Raw genomic sequence first — 17,491 nt, 5'->3', positions numbered from 1 at the left:
ACACGGCGGAGGGGCAGGACAACCAATGCACAGGCTGAGGCTGAAAGCCGTGATGCCCGTAGGCCAGCCAATGTTCCGAACTCCCCGAAGAACGCAAGTAATCGTCAGTGAAAGGAACAAAAGTTTCGTCTGCCGATTCAGGTGCTGGGCTAAGAGCCAACAGCAAAGGAACCGGAAAATTAGCTAACCCTCTCCCGGAAGGAGAGGGCTAGGCCAAACCTGAGAGAGGTGGTAAGCCACAGAGGGTGACTCCTCAATCCGGAAATAGGAGTCCTCCTACTTCGAAATCCGGAAGTCATCCATTACCAACGGGGCAACCGAAGCGGAAGCCTCCGAGGACAATGCACCCTCAGAAAAATATCTGGATGATACTTCCGCCGCCAACTCAAGTACGACCTTAAGCTTGGACGAAAAACCAGAACGTGTCTGCTCACCAACGAAAGACAGAGTCAGACGCGGAGACAGACGGACAAAGACCGTTGTCATAGTTGCTTGTGGCAAAAGGGTGACCGGGATAACAGGAAGACGGAAACCCAGCCAAACGGAAATCGTCTTGCCTCATCTCATGCCTAGGATGAGGATGAAGGTAGGAAATGTCGAAGTCCGAAGCCACAAGAACAGAGAGTGCAGTAGCCAACACTGCGGACGGGTGGAATGACTCTTGCACATGCTGAGGCTGAAAGCCTGGATGCCCGTAGGCCAGCCGTTGTTCCAAAAACCACGACGTACGTACGTAACCGTCAGTGAGAGGAACAACATTTTCGGTCGGAACCGGAAGTGCGACAGACGAGGCAGCCAGTGGCTGAAACGACTGCTACACGGACTGAGGCCGGAAGCCATTATGCCCGTAGGCCAGCCCTAGATTCGAACCGGATGGGACTGCGACCTGTCCGCTAGCCGGTGGACCTATGCTTCCGGTGAAAACCGGAAGCGCAGCTGTCGAAAACGACTGCTGACGTAAGGCTAGGTTCGAACCGGATGGGACTACGACATGTCCGCTAGCCGGTGGACCTATGCTTCCGGTGAAAACCGGAAGCGCAGCTGTCGAAAACGACTGCTGACGTAAGGCTAGGTTCGAACCGGATGGGACTATGACATGTCTGCTAGCCGGTGAACCTATGCTTCCGGAAGCGCAGCTGTCGAAAACGACTGCTGACGTAAGGCTAGGTCCGAACCGGATGGGACTATGACATGTCCGCTAGCCGGTGGACCATAATGCTTCCGGTGAAAACCGGAAGCGCAGCTGCCGAAAACGGCTGCTGCTTCTGCCCCTCTCCCCGGAACTGGTTACCACCAGGAGAAGGGGCAGACGTACCTGGCAGGGGGTGACCCTGCGATGACCGTATCCCCGAAGGGACATGCGTACCTGCACTCCCGCAAGCGAGAGACAGCGTATGCCGGTCATGACGAGAACTGTCTCCAGAAAGGGAATGTCCTGTAGCGTCACGAGCGCTGACAGACCGGTTCGAAGGGCCAGGAGAGGAGGGCGACGGCGGAGAACCAGGGAGATCCCCTCTGGACAACGTAGCCGCCGAGGAGCCAAGGAACACGTGCCCCCCACCTCTGAGTGGAGGACGGAGCTGTAAGACAAAGCAGAGCGCTTCATCTCCTCCCGCACAACGTGTTGCACAACATTGGAAAATTTGCCTTTGACAAGTGATTTTCATCAGTGCACTTACATTAGATTTTTTCATGTGTACAATTTTTGTGCTATTTGATGGTTTAAAAAACAGTAAGCTTATGCTGCAACAAAAATTAATAGTAAAAACCCCAAAATCAGCGACAGAAAATAAAACAAGAAGGGCAAAGCCCATACGACTCACATGCTTTACACATTTTTCCTACCAAAATACATGTGACCTTGACCCAAGGTCAAGGTCATCCAAGGTCATGCAACACAAAGCTGTTAATTCAAGACATAGGAAGTACAATGGTGCTTATTGGCTCTTTCTACCATGAGATATGGTCACTTTTAGTGGTTCACTACCTTATTTTGGTCACATTTCATAAGGGTCAAAGTGACCTTGACCTTGATCATATGTGACCAAATGTGTCTCATGATGAAAGCATAACATGTGCCCCACATAATTTTTAAGTTTGAAACAGTTATCTTCCATAGTTCAGGGTCAAGGTCACTTCAAAATATGTATACAATCCAACTTTGAAGAGCTCCTGTGACCTTGACCTTGAAGCAAGGTAAACCAAACTGGTATCAAAAGATGGGGCTTACTTTGCCCTGTATATCATATATAGGTGAGGTATTGAATCTCAAAAACTTCAGAGAAAATGGGAAAAATGTGTAAAATAGCTGTTTTTTAGGCAACATTTATGGCCCCTGCGACCTTGACCTTGAAGCAAGGTCAAGATGCTATGTATGTTTTTTGGGGCCTTGTCATCATACACCATCTTGCCAAATTTGGTACTGATAGACTGAATAGTGTCCAAGAAATATCCAACGTTAAAGTTTTCCGGACGGACGGACGGACGGACGACTCGGGTGAGTACATAGACTCACTTTTGCTTCGCATGTGAGTCAAAAACCATTCCGGTCAAAAATCCAAACTGATGTTAAGTGTTTATCTGCTTCACATCAAACATTTTTGTTTAAGTACAGCAGGGGTTATGTTTCTGATATATTTATTACACATGAGCAAAAGCTTTTTTTCACATTGGCCTTCTACGGGTGCAATTCAGTCTGCACTGCATGTGCTGGACTGCTTTTTATCAGTTTTGGCTCTTGAAGTGTAGCCTATGCGATGCTAACTTTTGTCTGTCTGTGCGTGCGTGCGTGCGTGCGTGCGTGCATGCGTGCGTATGTATGTATGTATGTATGTCTGTGGTAGAAACTTTACATTTGAAGACGTCATATTACATTGACGTCACATTATGACGTACGAGGGTTAGACGTCACGCGATGGAATTACTGAAAGTCTCGGTGATTGTTATTTTGAGCGGGCCGAGACTATTTGGCAGTCGTGTCCATGTAAGTAGGCTACATGCAGACAGACAGATCTAGATCTAGTGTCTCGCTTTCTTGCACAGTTTCACCTATGCTCTTTCTGTGTGTGTGTGTGTGTGTGTGTGTGTGTGTGTGTGTGTGTGTGTGTGTGTGTGTGTGTGTGTGTGTGTGTGTGTGTGTGTGTGTGTGTGTGTGTGTGTGTGTGTGTGTGTACTGTGTGTGTGTGTGTGACGGAGTGATTGAGTTTGTGTTACTGTTTGTCGATTTCTTACGTGAGCCTTGAAGGCTTCGCCTCTTGTTGTTCTAGTTATCCTTTCCTTTGGTCATCTTGAAGCCTATTTGATAATGTTGAAAACTGAAGCTTCATTTTTTGTATTGGGTATTTTCCAGGTTGACTAAGTTGCTTGTTCATGCTTAAATATGTGCCTAAGGTTCACAGCCATATGTCAGGGTCAAATGTCCTTTTTTATACAGTATATTTTTTTTCAATTATTGGAAAGTTCGTTAGGGTTAAAATCATTTTTGATCAAATGAACACTTGACCTTTGTTTTCATTAATAAAATGTTGTGGACTGCAAATTATTTTGTTTGTTTAAGTAAGAGACTGTGCTCTTTGAATGCATTACAATTATTGTGGGATGTGCGTAAAGTGATCGTGTCGTCTGCGTGAGAGTGTAATTTGTAAAGCAATATTGTGGCCTGCGTGAGATTTCGTAAAGTGGAGGTGTCGACTGCGTGAGATTTCGTAAAGTGGAGGTGTCAACTTCGTGGGAGTGCGTAAAACAATTGTGACATCTGCGTGGAGAGTGCGTAAAGCAATTGTAACATCTGCGTGGAGAGTGCGTAAAGTAGTTGTGTCACCTGCGTGAGTGCGTAAAGCAATCGTGACGTCTGCGTGAGAGCGCATACTTAGTCTTCATGTTGCATAAGTGTGCGCTGGGGGCGCGTATGGTCTTTGTTATCTGAAGGAAAACGAATTCGTCACGCACTGATTTCGATTTGCAAAAACGCGCGCATATCGAGTGCGTCTTTTGCAGTTGGAACGCATTATTTGGCGACTGCGAGACGCATTCGCTGCGCATAATTTTGCTGGCTGGGAAGGCTGCGGATCTCTGGAAACAGAGAGCTAATCAAAGTCGACACCAAAGCCTAGACTCTGGTGCCGAGACAGAAGGCAAACTAGAAGACATACTAACGCTAGGCTGTGAAACAGCATGAACATCTTTGGGGGCAGAAATAGGCACAGAAAAAACAGTATTGCGTGCCTGATCAGAAACAACAACAACCACAAGGGTTTTGAAGAAGAAGCCGAAGATTTAGGCTTCGACGGACCTTTGCCCTTGCCCTCAGCCTTCACACTACGTTTCTTTTCGCTGTCAGCCATGCTGACCAAAATGGCCACTAAAATGGCGGCCAAACAGCAAACTACTGAAACATTTTAAAGTCCAAAACGGACGAAAATTCAGCAGAAAGAACAACAAACGCTAGTAAAAAAATAGCTACCAAAACGGCAGCCAAACAACAAACTACTGAGATATTTTGAAGTCCAAACACGGACGAAAGCTCAGTAAAAAGAACAACAAACGCTAGTCAAAATGGCTACCAAAATGGCGGCCAAACAACAACCTACTGAAAATTTCGAAGTCCAAAAACGGACGAAAATTCAGTAGAATTAAAGAACAACAAACGCTAGTCGAAACGACTAACTGGAAAGAGCTCACCAACTACGAAGCAGCAAGCAAGCAGACGGGTAACGTGGCCGGTGGGTGCCGAGCAAACAGCATGCAGAAAGCCACGAGAGCGAAAGAAAATGCGACCTTCTCCTCTGAGCTGAAAAAGTCGTATGAATTCTGCCACGTGCTCGGGAAGCGGTAGTGACGTAGTACACACCAATGGGAGGTAACCCCCATGGCAAGCGTCCCTAGCCACGCTTCATTTAATTATCGCATATAATTTTTTCATAAAACAAGAAGAGCAAACGCTCGATCGAGTCACTTTCGCAGTTCTGAATATTATATGAGGCATCAGATGGACAGGAAGAAATTGCTATTCACAACACAATGAGTCACGTTCACATAAAATTTGAGCCCGGTCACTTTTATAGTTTCCGAGAAAAGCCCAACGTTAAGTTGTGTGTTGCCGAACAGAAAAGGCTAGTTATCTCCCTTGTTTTTCTGATAACGTTCGTAAAAGGCTACAGATGTAAATACTTTGATGTAAAGAATAATCCTACAAAGTTTCAATCACATCCGATGAACTTTGTCAAAGATATAAAATGTCTAATTTTTCCTTTGACGCTGACCTGTGACCTTGAAAAAGGTCAAAGGTCAACGAAACCATCGTTAAAGTGTAGAGGTCATTGGAGGTCACGACTAAACAAAATATGAGCCCGATCGCTTTGATAGTTTCCGAGAAAAGTCCAACGTTAAGGTGGTGTCTACGGACGGACGGCCGGCCGGCCGGCCGGCCGGCCGGACAGACTAACACTGACCGATTACATAGAGTCACATTTTCTCAAGTGACTCAAAAAATAGATGTTTTATCCAAAAAAAAAATTGATTCATCACAAAATATTTATTAAAAAAAAACAAATTATTAATCACAAAATGTAATACTTTTCTCCACAAAAAATGATGTTTCATCACAAAAAATACTATATTCTCACAAAATTCATATTACAAAAGAAAAACACTTTTCATCACAAAAATTAATAATTTGAGCACCAAAAAAAAAAAGTATACTCAGTTCAAATATCGGCATGTCTGACCCTCTGACTATTTACAGCAACATAGATGAGGTTACCAGATTTGATGGCGTCTGCATTGGTAAGCAGACGTCCAAACAGCGAGTGTTCTCTCCGGCATGGTTGCAATGGCTTTACAGGACCCTGACCCTGACCCTTGCAGAAGACATTCGGAAGACTTGTACTAGAGACTATTACTGTCTCTACTGCCTTATCAACGCTGGCTTGGCTTTGGATGGGCGCCCACGTTTTTGTTTTTGGCCGATCGGCATTGTTTTTGCTGCCGCTGGTGCTTCACACATTTTTTGTCTGATTTCCATTCCGAGTGAATGCTTGCAGATGCTGGATTTCATGAACTTAAGGCAATTACAAGTTGTCATTCTGTCAGCATTCAGCAACACTGTCCACACTCAATTTCGACAGCTGATGTATTCCTCCAGTGTGTTCCTAGATGCTTTCGCAAAGTGGTGTTTCTGTTGGTCAGAATTTCTCCAGCGACGTAGATGAAGTTACCAGATTTGATGGCGTCTGCATTCGACGAGGCCCATTGGTAAGCAGACGTCCAAACAGCGAGTGTTCTCTCCGGCATGGTTGCAATGGTTTTATAGGACCAGTTTTTCAGAAGGTGAAGCTCGACTACGCTCAGGAATCTTGCCAGCTCCAATCTCTCTCTGAAGGTATTTTGCCGCTTTATAGTCTGATTAATGGCCTCTAATCCATTGTTGGTTGATGGATACTCTTGAGCATATCATGTGTGTTGTTGCTGTTCCTCCACTTGTTCATGAAGAGGGAGGTAGCGTGCATGAAAGAATCCTCATCTGGGCAGAGCTGAAGGTTAACGATGTCTTCTCTGACGGATGCTCGAACCTTCTTATCTTTGATTTTGACTAACTGTTTGTCAACGTTCATGACTACGTGAGCCCAGCACATGATCCTTTTATCCGGCGCATGGCCAAATGCAGCGGTGAATCCATTTCTGATCGCAGTTGCAGCATCGGAAATCAAGTGCGTCGGAGCAAACGATTCTTCACCAGATGATACGAGGCTTACGCCATGCGCGACCAACGAAAACACAAACGAAAAATCCTCGTGAGTTTCCGTTTTCGTGACAGCCAAGCACAAGGGATGGAATTTACAATTTACGTCAGAAAAGCCCAAAATTAATACCGGGAATCCCTGCCAAATGAGTTTGTAGGTGGCATCAGCTTGGACATGTCTTGTTTTAGACCCCAGCTTCAAAAGTCTTTTCGTGGACATACAAATCCGGAAGAACTTGGACTCTCTTTCGCCGTACTCACAATCAAAACCACAAACAAAGGGCGCATCATCATCTTCAGGGACAACTTTTCGGCTTTCGGCCCAGGCGGAAAGCTCTCCAAGAGAAATGGTATGTTTTCCATATTCGCGGATTTTCATTGTAGAGAGGTAGTTGGTGAGCTGGCTTTTAGTGGGCATCGCTTGACACCCTCTGTTGCGAAGGGCAACCAAAATTCCTCTAGGTTTCTGGATACCGTCTTCAAACAACGCGTCAATTTCCGATTTTGTACGTTGGGTAATTCCGCGTGCTGCCTTTTGTTGTGAATGCTCATGTTCGCCAGTCTCATATACATCCACACACGCATCTTCAGCTTTATAGAGAAGAAACACTTCGGCAGGGCAGCTAGATCCGTGTTTACATCGATAGTAAACCTTTTTCCCCGTCATAGGTTTTTGTAGCGACGGTGATGTACCAGGAATCCTTGGGAACATGATCGAGGGCTTCTGCAGAATCTTGAAACGTGTTTGTCTTCGCCCAATCTTTTCCCTCTCCTCGTCTTCTTTTCGGTGCAGGCTCTTCATTTTCATCTTCTTCAGACGAGTCCGTCAAACCGAAAGTAATTGGAGCACTAGATGTAAATTCCTCTCCCATCTTGGTTTTGCTTTTCTTGCCAAAGTTAATGCAGCAACTAACAGGCAAAAGCAAAATCAATATACTGATCAGTGTCACAAAGTAGTGAGTCCAGTTCAGTCCAGTGAGTGAGTAGTGAGTCCAGATCAGTCTCATACAAAGAAAGAAAACAAGCTCAGGGAAGAATATCACTCACATTGGAACGACAAGCACTCAATCATACATTTTTGTGAATGTTTTATTTTATTTGTTGATTTAAGTATCTTTTCTGTTGATTAAACAGTATTTCTTTTGACGAACTAAATTTATTTTAGAAGATACAGTTATTTTATTGATAATTGATTTTTTCTTTTGATATAACATCTTTTTTTTTGACAGTTCAGATTTCTTGTGGTAATGTATATATTTCGTGATAAAACCATTATTTTTTGTGAAAATTGCATTATTTTTTGTGATACAGTAAAACCTGCATCTAGCGGACCCTTATTTCGGCGGACACCTTAGCATAACGGACAATTCAAGTGAGGACGGATGTATTTTACTCTCAAAAACACCTTAAAAGAGCGAACACTTCAAAGGCGCGGACGCGGACACCCTTTTTTGGTCCCGATTGGGTTCGTTACTTGTCAACAACGGACAAACCCTTGAAGCAGACAGCTTTTAGCAGACGCTGGTCCGCCATCTTGGTTCTGCAAATACAATCTCGCTGGCGATGTGAACGCGCGAGAAGCTTATTTTGTAAGCCAATGACAGCACTTGAAAGAAGTTGATTTTTGTATGGTGCACGCTCATTGGTCGATGCCGTGAACTCACAAACATTTCGGGTTTCTACTTTCTGTACTGTGATGCATCTTCGTCTTATCCTTCGTCTTCGTCTCATCATGCCAAAACGAAAAAATTTGACTTTAGAAGAGAGAGTCGATGTCATAAAGACCGTTGGAAAAGTTGCTGATGAGCTGAATTGAGGAAAAACTCAAATTTCCAACATAAAAGCTGATCGAACACAAATTCTCAGTCAGTGGGACTCCGGTGCCAGATCGACGGCAAAATGTGTTAAGAGAAGAAAAACAACCTATGACGAGTTGAACGAAGAACTCTTCGAGTGGTTTTCAACAGCCCAATCAAAGAATCTTCCAGTGAATGGCCCATTGCTTCAGATAAGAAACCGATTGCACCTCTCTCTCTCTCTCTCTCTCTCTCTCTCTCTCTCTCTCTCTCTCTCTCTCCTTTTCTTTCAAAAAAACAAAAAACAAAAACTTGAGGGCTTCAAAACTTTGAGTTTTAATAATCACTGTGGCAAAAAAGAATCAGTGACTGTTGGTTGTTTTTTTTCTCAAAAAAAATGTTGGCGCATTCATATTCATAAGAAAGGACACCTTGCTACAAAGGACAGTGGCAAGGCTCCCCAAGAGCGTCCTTTGCTCGCAGGTTTTACTGTAAAAGCATCATTTCTTTTGACGCATTAAATGGGTGCCTTTAATTATTTGGCATAGTTTTGGAGCAGGTGTTTCTAAATTACAGTACAGCTAATGTCCCTTTACTTTTTAAAGACCAATTTGCCAGAAAACTCTCCAATATGGCGGCTTAGACAATATATGTTTAAAAAAAAAAGTTTTACAATTGTAGCACTGAACAGGGAGACTTTGTTTTAATCAGCTGTTTCTGCACACACACACACACACACACACACACACACACACACACACACACACACACACACACACACACACTCTTTCTCTCTGTCTTCTCCACCACCAACACACCCCTCCCCTCCTCTCTCACTCACCACCCCAGTTCTCCAGACTGAAGAGAGGGTTGAAGTTGTGGGCGACGTATGGAGCAATACGATCGAGGTCGTAGGTACGAACACGGGTAGCAAGCAGGGACTGGTGAGCGTCTCTCATGGTGGTGTCCATCAGCAGCAGACCTTTGTGTTGCCGCACTTTCTTGGCAAACGCCTCGGGGCCTTCAGACACCAGAATGTTGCGCCAGCCTGCTGGAGGTTTGGTGGCTGCAAGGGGGCACAATACAGGCAACAGTGAGATGAGAGTTCACTGATAGCAAGGAAAATTGAATACATTTCAAACATAAATTGCGATTACTGTGGTCCCTTCCCAAAATCTCAGAAATGTTGTCTTTCAATAAAGGTAAATGTGCAAGCTAAGTGAAAGAGAAAAAATAACGCTTTTTGAAGTAAAGTGTCTTAAAACAACATTGGTTTCTCTGTCCTGATGAACATCCAGCGGAAAGAGTTCAGTTGACCACCCCGACCAGCCCATTACAACCACCCAAAAGGATCCCGGATCATGGGTTTTTCTCCATACCAACCACCTGTCTACAATGACAACTTTTGGTCAGTCCTCTCCATGGTAGTTCTAGAAAGGTTTGACTGTATCTTTAAATAAACTTTTAAACTCATTCCGATGGCTTCTGAAAAAAATTGTAATTCAATAGACGAATTCCGAAAATAAATCCTTTGGGTTTGTATGGATCAGGATCGATACATTGCAGGAACCTTTTTAGGTTATCATCGCAGTGGGTTGTGGGAGAGTGATCCTTTTATTGCAAAACAGCAGACAAACAATAAAGGGACCATTGCTCAACAACATATTTATAATTTGAGTTTATAAACATCAAGGTAATCTCATTTATCTTGCCAAGTTTCAAATGACTAAATGCACAGATATAGTGACAGGGCTGTCAAAAGCTCATCGCAATTATGCCAACCAAAATAGTTTGACAAACAAAATGTAGAAATTTTGAACCAAAATAAAATAAAAATTAACCTACAGGGGAATCCACCATATTGCAAATTTGGCCAAATCACGAAGATAATGCTTGGACCCCGAAAAAAACAAGACCGACCTTTTACTTTTTGTGTTTTTTTACTCGTCTGCTGTCTCTGTCTGCTTTTGTGAAAAAACATGTTTACTCTCATTGACCTGTAGAGCATGCCTCAAACTTGACACCCCATCGCACATCAAACTAACAATGACGCCCCTTTAAAGGCAGGTACTACCAAAGCAGGTCGAACCTGCCACCATCGGTAGCCGGTGACCATCCTTTATTGTCAGCAGTGTTAGCCGTGTTGTCAAGCATGCAGATTTAGGAATTGTTTCAGTCTAATTGCCCTGGCAAGAGAGAGAGAGAGAGAGAGAGAGAGAGAGAGAGAGAGAGAGAGAGAGAGAGAGAGAGAGAGAGAGAGATCAAATCAAATCAAATCATATTTTATTTTTCGAGGGTTGTGGCATAAGCAATACAACGAGCTTTTTTTCAACCAGCCCTCGCCCAGAGAGGGGACTAATCTAATCACATATTTACACGGATATTAACGTAGAAAAAAAGGTAGAGAAAAACAACAACATATGAATATTTACACATTACATATTATACACAAATATAAAGCGTCGTATATGTAACATAGTGAAAACAATGGTGAATACACATGCATGAGTAAATGTGTTGTTAAAGCTTTGAGTGTTTTTGTGTGGATATAATGAACACTGATGCTTTGGACAAATGAAAAGAGAGAGAGAGAGAGAGAGAGAGAGAGAGAGAGAGAGAGAGAGAGAGAGAGAGAGAGAGAGAGAGAGAGAGAGAGAGAGAGAGAGAGAGAGAGAGAGAGAGAGAGTGGTGAATACACATGCATGAGTAAATCGAAAATTTTTAAGTAAATTTTCATTTCATTAATATACTTACCCGAATCACATAAAAGCATTGACGCAGTCTTACATGCTAAAGGTCTTAAACAATTTTAAAGGGGAGCAACCCAACACAAAAAGTGTAAATACAGGCATGGCAATGACCACCTACCCGGGGAGTTACCTCCCATCCGGGTTACGTGACGTCACTTCCCCTGTAAACACCACATGTCTTCATACCACTTAATAGACTAAAAAATCATATGCGGGGTTGGCGGGAGGGAATACACTATGTGATTCGGGTAAGTATATTAATGAAATGAAAATTTACTTAAAAATTTTCGATTAAATTACATATTCTTACTCCGAATCACATAAAAGCAGATAGCTTCAACAAGGCGGTGGGAATGAAAAACCAAACACACTCTTAAAACCTTGCCAAAAACCTGGCCTGCTGCCAAAAGGTCAGGGAAGGGCCCAGTGAGAAAGAAAATCTAACTCACTCTAAACTCTAGCCAGGAACTGGCCCACTGCCAAAAAGGCAGGAAAGGACCTGAGAACCATCTTGATTGACAGCCGAGATGTCTCTCAGGCAAAAGTTGCGAAAGACAACATCAGAGAGCCAGAAATGTGTGCCCAGCACTTCTTCCAATCTCCTGGACCAAACGACCCAGAAAGAGAACCCAGCCTTGGATTAAGCCGAGCCAAGTAGAGGGAAAGACAAGCTGCCCCCCCCCCCCCCCCCCCTTTCGGATGGAAGGAAATGCACATGCACTGAAAAACGATCTATGCGTAAGGTAGTCCGATCAGTGAGGTGACGGACAAACCTCGCGGCGACCATAAGACGATCACGCCAAAGTAATCAAACTTAGGAATGGCGTGAAGCCCAAAAGGACTGAGAGATAAAGGTCAAACCAAGGCAGAATGACCAATACCCAACAAAGAGAGAGAGAGATACACCTGAGTACAAGGTACCAGAACCCCCCTCGACGGGAAGATCTCAAAAGAGACGGTCGCCCGTAATGCCCTAACAGTCAATGCGAAAGCAGAGAGAGAAGCAATACGAGGAAGCAGAGGCTTACGAAATAGCGTAAGCCTCAGAAGAGAAGAAATCACCGTGGTCAAAAACTGTAGTGACCGGTGACCCTAAACAAAATGACTAAAAGCCAGATTGTTACAGAACAGTCTGCTTGAAAGTAAATGAAGGAAACTCAAAAACCCCAAGTAAACTTCGTAGCCAAATCAGGAGAAATTCCTGAGTCCAGCCGACCAACTAGCCGTGTCTGTCTACCTCTGAAAGACTGAGAGTCAGACACGGCGATCAACCGGCAAACGCCGCAGCCCGAAAATGCCATAGTCGAACCACGCAGAGTAGAAGACTATAGCACAGGCTCAGGCTGAGAGCCGTAAAACCCGTGGAACAGCCATGTACCAAAGTACCCAAAGTACCAGGTAAATATACGAAACATAAGTTTCGGCTGCCACCTAATATGCTGGGCTATAAGCCCACAGCAAAGGAAAACGGGAACATTAGATACCGCTCTGCCAAAAGGAGAGGGGTAGCGAAAAACCTGAGAGAGGAGATAAGCCACAAAGAATGACTCCTCCAACATGCATTGGCAGCCATTGCCAAAGACAATGTCCCCTCAGGAAAATCTGAATGTTACTTCCGAGGCCAACTCAAGCGCAACTTAAGTTTGGACGAAACACCAGAACGCGTCTGATCACTAGAGAAAGACGGAGTCAGACTCTGCAAAAGACGACCAGGACCAAGTCCAGCAGCTTGTGGCAAACTGAGAAGAACGGGGAAGCCTGAAAACAGCAGCCCCACTCAAACGGAAATCGTCCTATCTCATCTCCTGCCTAAGATGAAATAAAGGAAAGAAAGTCGAAGTCCGAAGCCACAAGAACAGGGAAAACAACAACCATCACCGCCCACAGGTGGAATGGCCGTTGCACCAGCCGAGGCTAAAAAGCCTGGATGCCCAAAGGTCAGCCGTTGTTCCAAAACTCAGACGTACCTATGAAGCGTCTGTGGAAGAAACAACCTCTCCGGTCAAACCGGAAGTGCCACTGCAGCAGCCCGTGGCTGAACTGCTGTCACACTAACTGAGGACTGAAGCAGTATAACCGAAGGACAGCGCTAGCACCGACCAGAAGAGACCTCAGCGGGTGCTCGAGCTGATGGGCCTAGATCACTGTGAAAGGATCGGCTGACGCATAAGCAAATATGCCCTCATTAGATCAATGACCTCACCACTCCCACAAACTATTGGCTGTGTACAGAGACCATCCAATGAAAACTTGCAAGGAGGAGACCCGCCCCGCCATCACCAAAGTGGGGGCGGAGGGGGGGGGTGTGATCGGGGGCACTTCCTTGGGGAGAGAGGCTTGCTGCTAAGGCTGCCCTTCTCCCTGCCCAAAGGTGATCTAATTCTCGAGAATCAGACAGAGACTGCCCAATGGCCGCCTGCTGAAAACGTCCCGAGGCCTGAGCCTGCTTCCCGTGAGGAGGCCAGCTCTGCTTTAACCCTTGTAGAGAGAAGTCAGAGATCCGCTGATCTCTATCCCACGGGATCTACCTTTCTTTTCTGGTAAAAACACCGAAGTTCAAAAAGCAGATCCCTCTACTCCGGTCAAAGCCCAATTGTCCCTCCTAGCCTGCTCAGAGACCTGAGCATGCGAGAGAAACAAGTCCTCCCTACACCCGACTATAAAGAGAGGTGAAGGGAGGACAGCCTCTTTGTTCTTCGTTCGCCCTAGCCAGGCTGAACGAGTGGAGATGCCATCAGAGTCCTGATACACACTAAGCGTGGAATGTTCAGTGACTCCAGGAAAGAGCGCGAGAGCGCTCTGACGATCATCCCCGAAAAAGAGGCAAATTCCAAAAACTGACGTCCAAATTCCTCTAAGTTCCTGCGTTCCCATTAAGGTGTACGCGGAAGAGCAAAGACGCCAGCAAAATCCGACCCAGCTTCAGCCAAGAGAACTTCCTATGACAGGAAGAAACAAAAGACGAAGCCTGTGTAGCCGAAGACAGCCGAGGCTGCGCGTGTTCCGGAACTGACCCGTGAAAACCGAGTAGCAGAACCGGAACCCGTGGATACCACTTCCGGTAGGCCTGATCGCACAGCGTGTACGGCCGTGACTGAGCAAGGGCGGCTTCCGCTTGCGGGAGTCGCGTTTCCGGGTTTTCCCGGAAGCGAAGGTCAATCTGGCACACCCACGAAGGTCCCTGCTGGTGTCAACTGTGGACTGGCCTTCGGGCCACTGGGCTTCCGGCCCCAGTCCTCGCAGCAGACGCTGCCGCTTCGTCCGTTGCTTAATCTTCTGCTCATTCTAAGCCTGTTTGCATTGCGTGCACGGCTGTGAATAGGCAAGGGCGGCTTCCGTTTTCTGCTCGTAAACACACATTCTTCTACTCATCACAGCATGCCCCATTATTGCGTTTAAAACACCAAATAAATTTGTTTTGAATAAAACTCAGAAGTTTACAATAAGAATTTAGAGACCTGTATCAATTAGGTATATCATACTTAGTTTGACTTTTGCAAAACTAAGGAATTACACATGAAATTGAATCAATCGCAGACAGACGAAGACATAGAGAGACAGACAGAGAGCAAAAAATAATCTGAGACAGAAACCCCTTTAAAAATGTTAACACCTATAAGTGTGCACAATATCGAAGCTCTAGCTTCAAAAACATCCGAGATAACCTCAACGTTAAGTTTTTATGAAAAAACATGACCCCGCTGTGACCCCCAAATTTGACGAGGGTCAACAAAATTTGGGTCACTTTGTGAGATTATCAAACCCTAAAAGTGTGCAAATTTTCAGAGGTCTAGCTTTAAAAACTTCTGAGGTAACCTCAACGTTAAAGTCTTTTGTCCATACAGACGGAGACATAATAATTATGAATCCTAATACTCACCAAGTACTCAGGCGAGTCAAAAATGAAAAAAAATGAAAAACAGAATGTAAAAATGATAAATGGAAAACATATTAACCTTCACCGTGCTTCCTGGGCCTCACAAAAGTGTCTTTATCTCTTAACAAGAAGAGCAAACGCTCGATCGAGTCACTTTCGCAGTTCTGAATATTATATGAGGCATCAGATGGACAGGAAGAAATTGCTATTCACAACACAATGAGTCACGTTCACATAAAATTTGAGCCCGGTCACTTTTATAGTTTCCGAGAAAAGCCAAACGTTAAGTTGTGTGTTGCCGAACAGAAAAGGCTAGTTATCTCCCTTGTTTTTCTGATAACGTTCGTAAAAGGCTACAGATGTAAATACTTTGATGTAAAGAATAATCCTACAAAGTTTCAATCACATCCGATGAACTTTGTCAAAGATATAAAATGTCTAATTTTTCCTTTGACGCTGACCTGTGACCTTGAAAAAGGTCAAAGGTCAACGAAACCATCGTTAAAGTGTAGAGGTCATTGGAGGTCACGACTAAACAAAATATGAGCCCGATCGCTTTGATAGTTTCCGAGAAAAGTCCAACGTTAAGGTGGTGTCTACGGACGGACGGCCGGCCGGCCGGACAGACTAACACTGACCGATTACATAGTCACTTTTTCTCAAGTGACTCAAAAACTATGGGATTTTTTAATTGAGACTTTATGTAATCCTCATATACCAGAGAACCTTCCTTCCCGTTTAAAAGGATTATCTTTGTTAACGAACAAATAAACCATGACGTCATTTGAAATACACAATCCGGATGTTGTGGGTTGTGCACAACTCATATGGAATTAAAGAAGGCATTTTACGGTGTTTATCCCTATTCAGATGGCGTAGGTCGTGTATGTCACCCATACTCTGCAAAGAGGCGGTAAAGAGTTTATCCCTATTCGAATAGTATGGGTCATGTACGACCCATACTTTTTACGTTGAATCCTTCTTTAGAAAGTATGGGTCGTACACGAACCATATCATCCGGACTTAGTAGTCCTAAGCATGACCAGGTGATGGTTAACTTGAACATTTGTCTACCGCGACTATTAAAGCATGCAAATCTGAGGATTTCCAATATACATATATATGCTACAAGCAGAATGATGTCATGCTGTGAATTAGGGAGGAAAGCATGAAAACGGTACACCAAGTGAAAGGAATGAGTGAAAACTGTACACCAATATTTACAAAATCCACAAATAAGATGTCCCTTTGTTTGACTGAGGCATAACAATCAAGTAACTAGAAACATGAAACTAGTCGCATCACACAAACCATGCAGAATTTACTGAAATTCTTTGCCATCTCATCCACGGGAAAAATCACTTGGCTTGCTAAAACTCTCTCACTTTAACTATTTGTAATGCTAATTTTGAACAAGAATTGACCAACGACAACCTAACAACAAGCGTGCCAGCGTAAAAATGGTCCACTTTTTGCAGTTTGGCAGTTTCTGTCTCGTGCCCTAGCCAGGCCTCCGGGGATCCCGAGCAAGTTTCCTGCTAACACAGCATTGCTCACCCACTGGTGTGTACGGCCTGACAGCCATTTGGTTTTATAAACTTAGGAACAAGGAGTTTGGCACAGATGAAGTCAGCTGGTTTTTTCAAGGGCGGTCCCTAACTTTTTCCTTTGAGTATATATACCAATAACTTCAGTTAAGTGCTATGACGCTGAACTACGCTTCACCCCAGTAGGAGGAAGTAACCCCAAAAAAGACAGCCTTGACCCTAAGGGTCAAGGCCAGGATCATGGTCAAGGTCACCTCCCTAGAGCACGGCCATCTTAGATATCATTCCCACTGAAGCATTTTTAGGTAACCTATAGCGGGGTAGGTGGGAGGGAATTTACGATGTGAGTAAAAGTATATTAATCAAATGAAAATGTATTACTAAAATGTTTGATTAAATTACTTATCTTATCCCAACTCACATATAGCAGATTGCTAATAAGGGTGGTGGGATACTCATTCTATGAACTAGGCAATATTTGCCCTGCTGCTACCATAGCTGGTAGCGAGCTGCTATCGTCCTGTCGCGTACTGGAAATGTCGTGCAGGTAGTAGTTGATAAATACGTCCTCAGATCTCCAGTAGGACTTCGGATAATCTTCCTGACTTTAGCATCGCTAAAGAGGAGGCCCAGGCTCTTGCCTCGTGCATTCTTGCTGACGTTAGAGAGAGAATTGACTGTCATACCCCCCCCCCCCCCCCCTTTCTTTTTGCCACCAACCATCGAGCCAGAGTGACCCTCGATATGTCTTTGCTCCGAGCTGTATTTAGTGATATGAAAAG

At 44.5% G+C, this 17,491-nt stretch overlaps 1 protein-coding gene and 1 long non-coding RNA gene across 6 annotated transcripts in view; one reads left to right on the top strand and one right to left on the bottom strand.

Moving 5' to 3' along the window:
* The window catches only part of LOC138952783 (pyruvate carboxylase, mitochondrial-like), a 479,047-nt gene that overhangs the window by 281,626 nt on the left and 179,930 nt on the right, over nt 1-17,491 (bottom strand). For all 5 annotated transcript variants that reach the window (XM_070324522.1, XM_070324518.1, XM_070324521.1 and 2 more), the window contains one exon: nt 9,377-9,601. In XM_070324522.1, the coding sequence (XP_070180623.1) occupies nt 9,377-9,601 (225 nt within the window). The remainder of the gene's footprint in view (nt 1-9,376; nt 9,602-17,491) is intronic.
* LOC138952804 (uncharacterized) overlaps nt 1-17,491 on the top strand; it is a 148,870-nt gene that overhangs the window by 40,691 nt on the left and 90,688 nt on the right. The window lies entirely within an intron of this gene.

This window comes from Littorina saxatilis, linkage group LG17 (genome assembly GCF_037325665.1).
Source record: "Littorina saxatilis isolate snail1 linkage group LG17, US_GU_Lsax_2.0, whole genome shotgun sequence".
Classification (NCBI taxonomy): domain Eukaryota; kingdom Metazoa; phylum Mollusca; class Gastropoda; order Littorinimorpha; family Littorinidae; genus Littorina; species Littorina saxatilis.
Note: the sequence above shows the minus strand (reverse complement) of the source record. Positions and strands in the feature narration are given on the sequence as shown.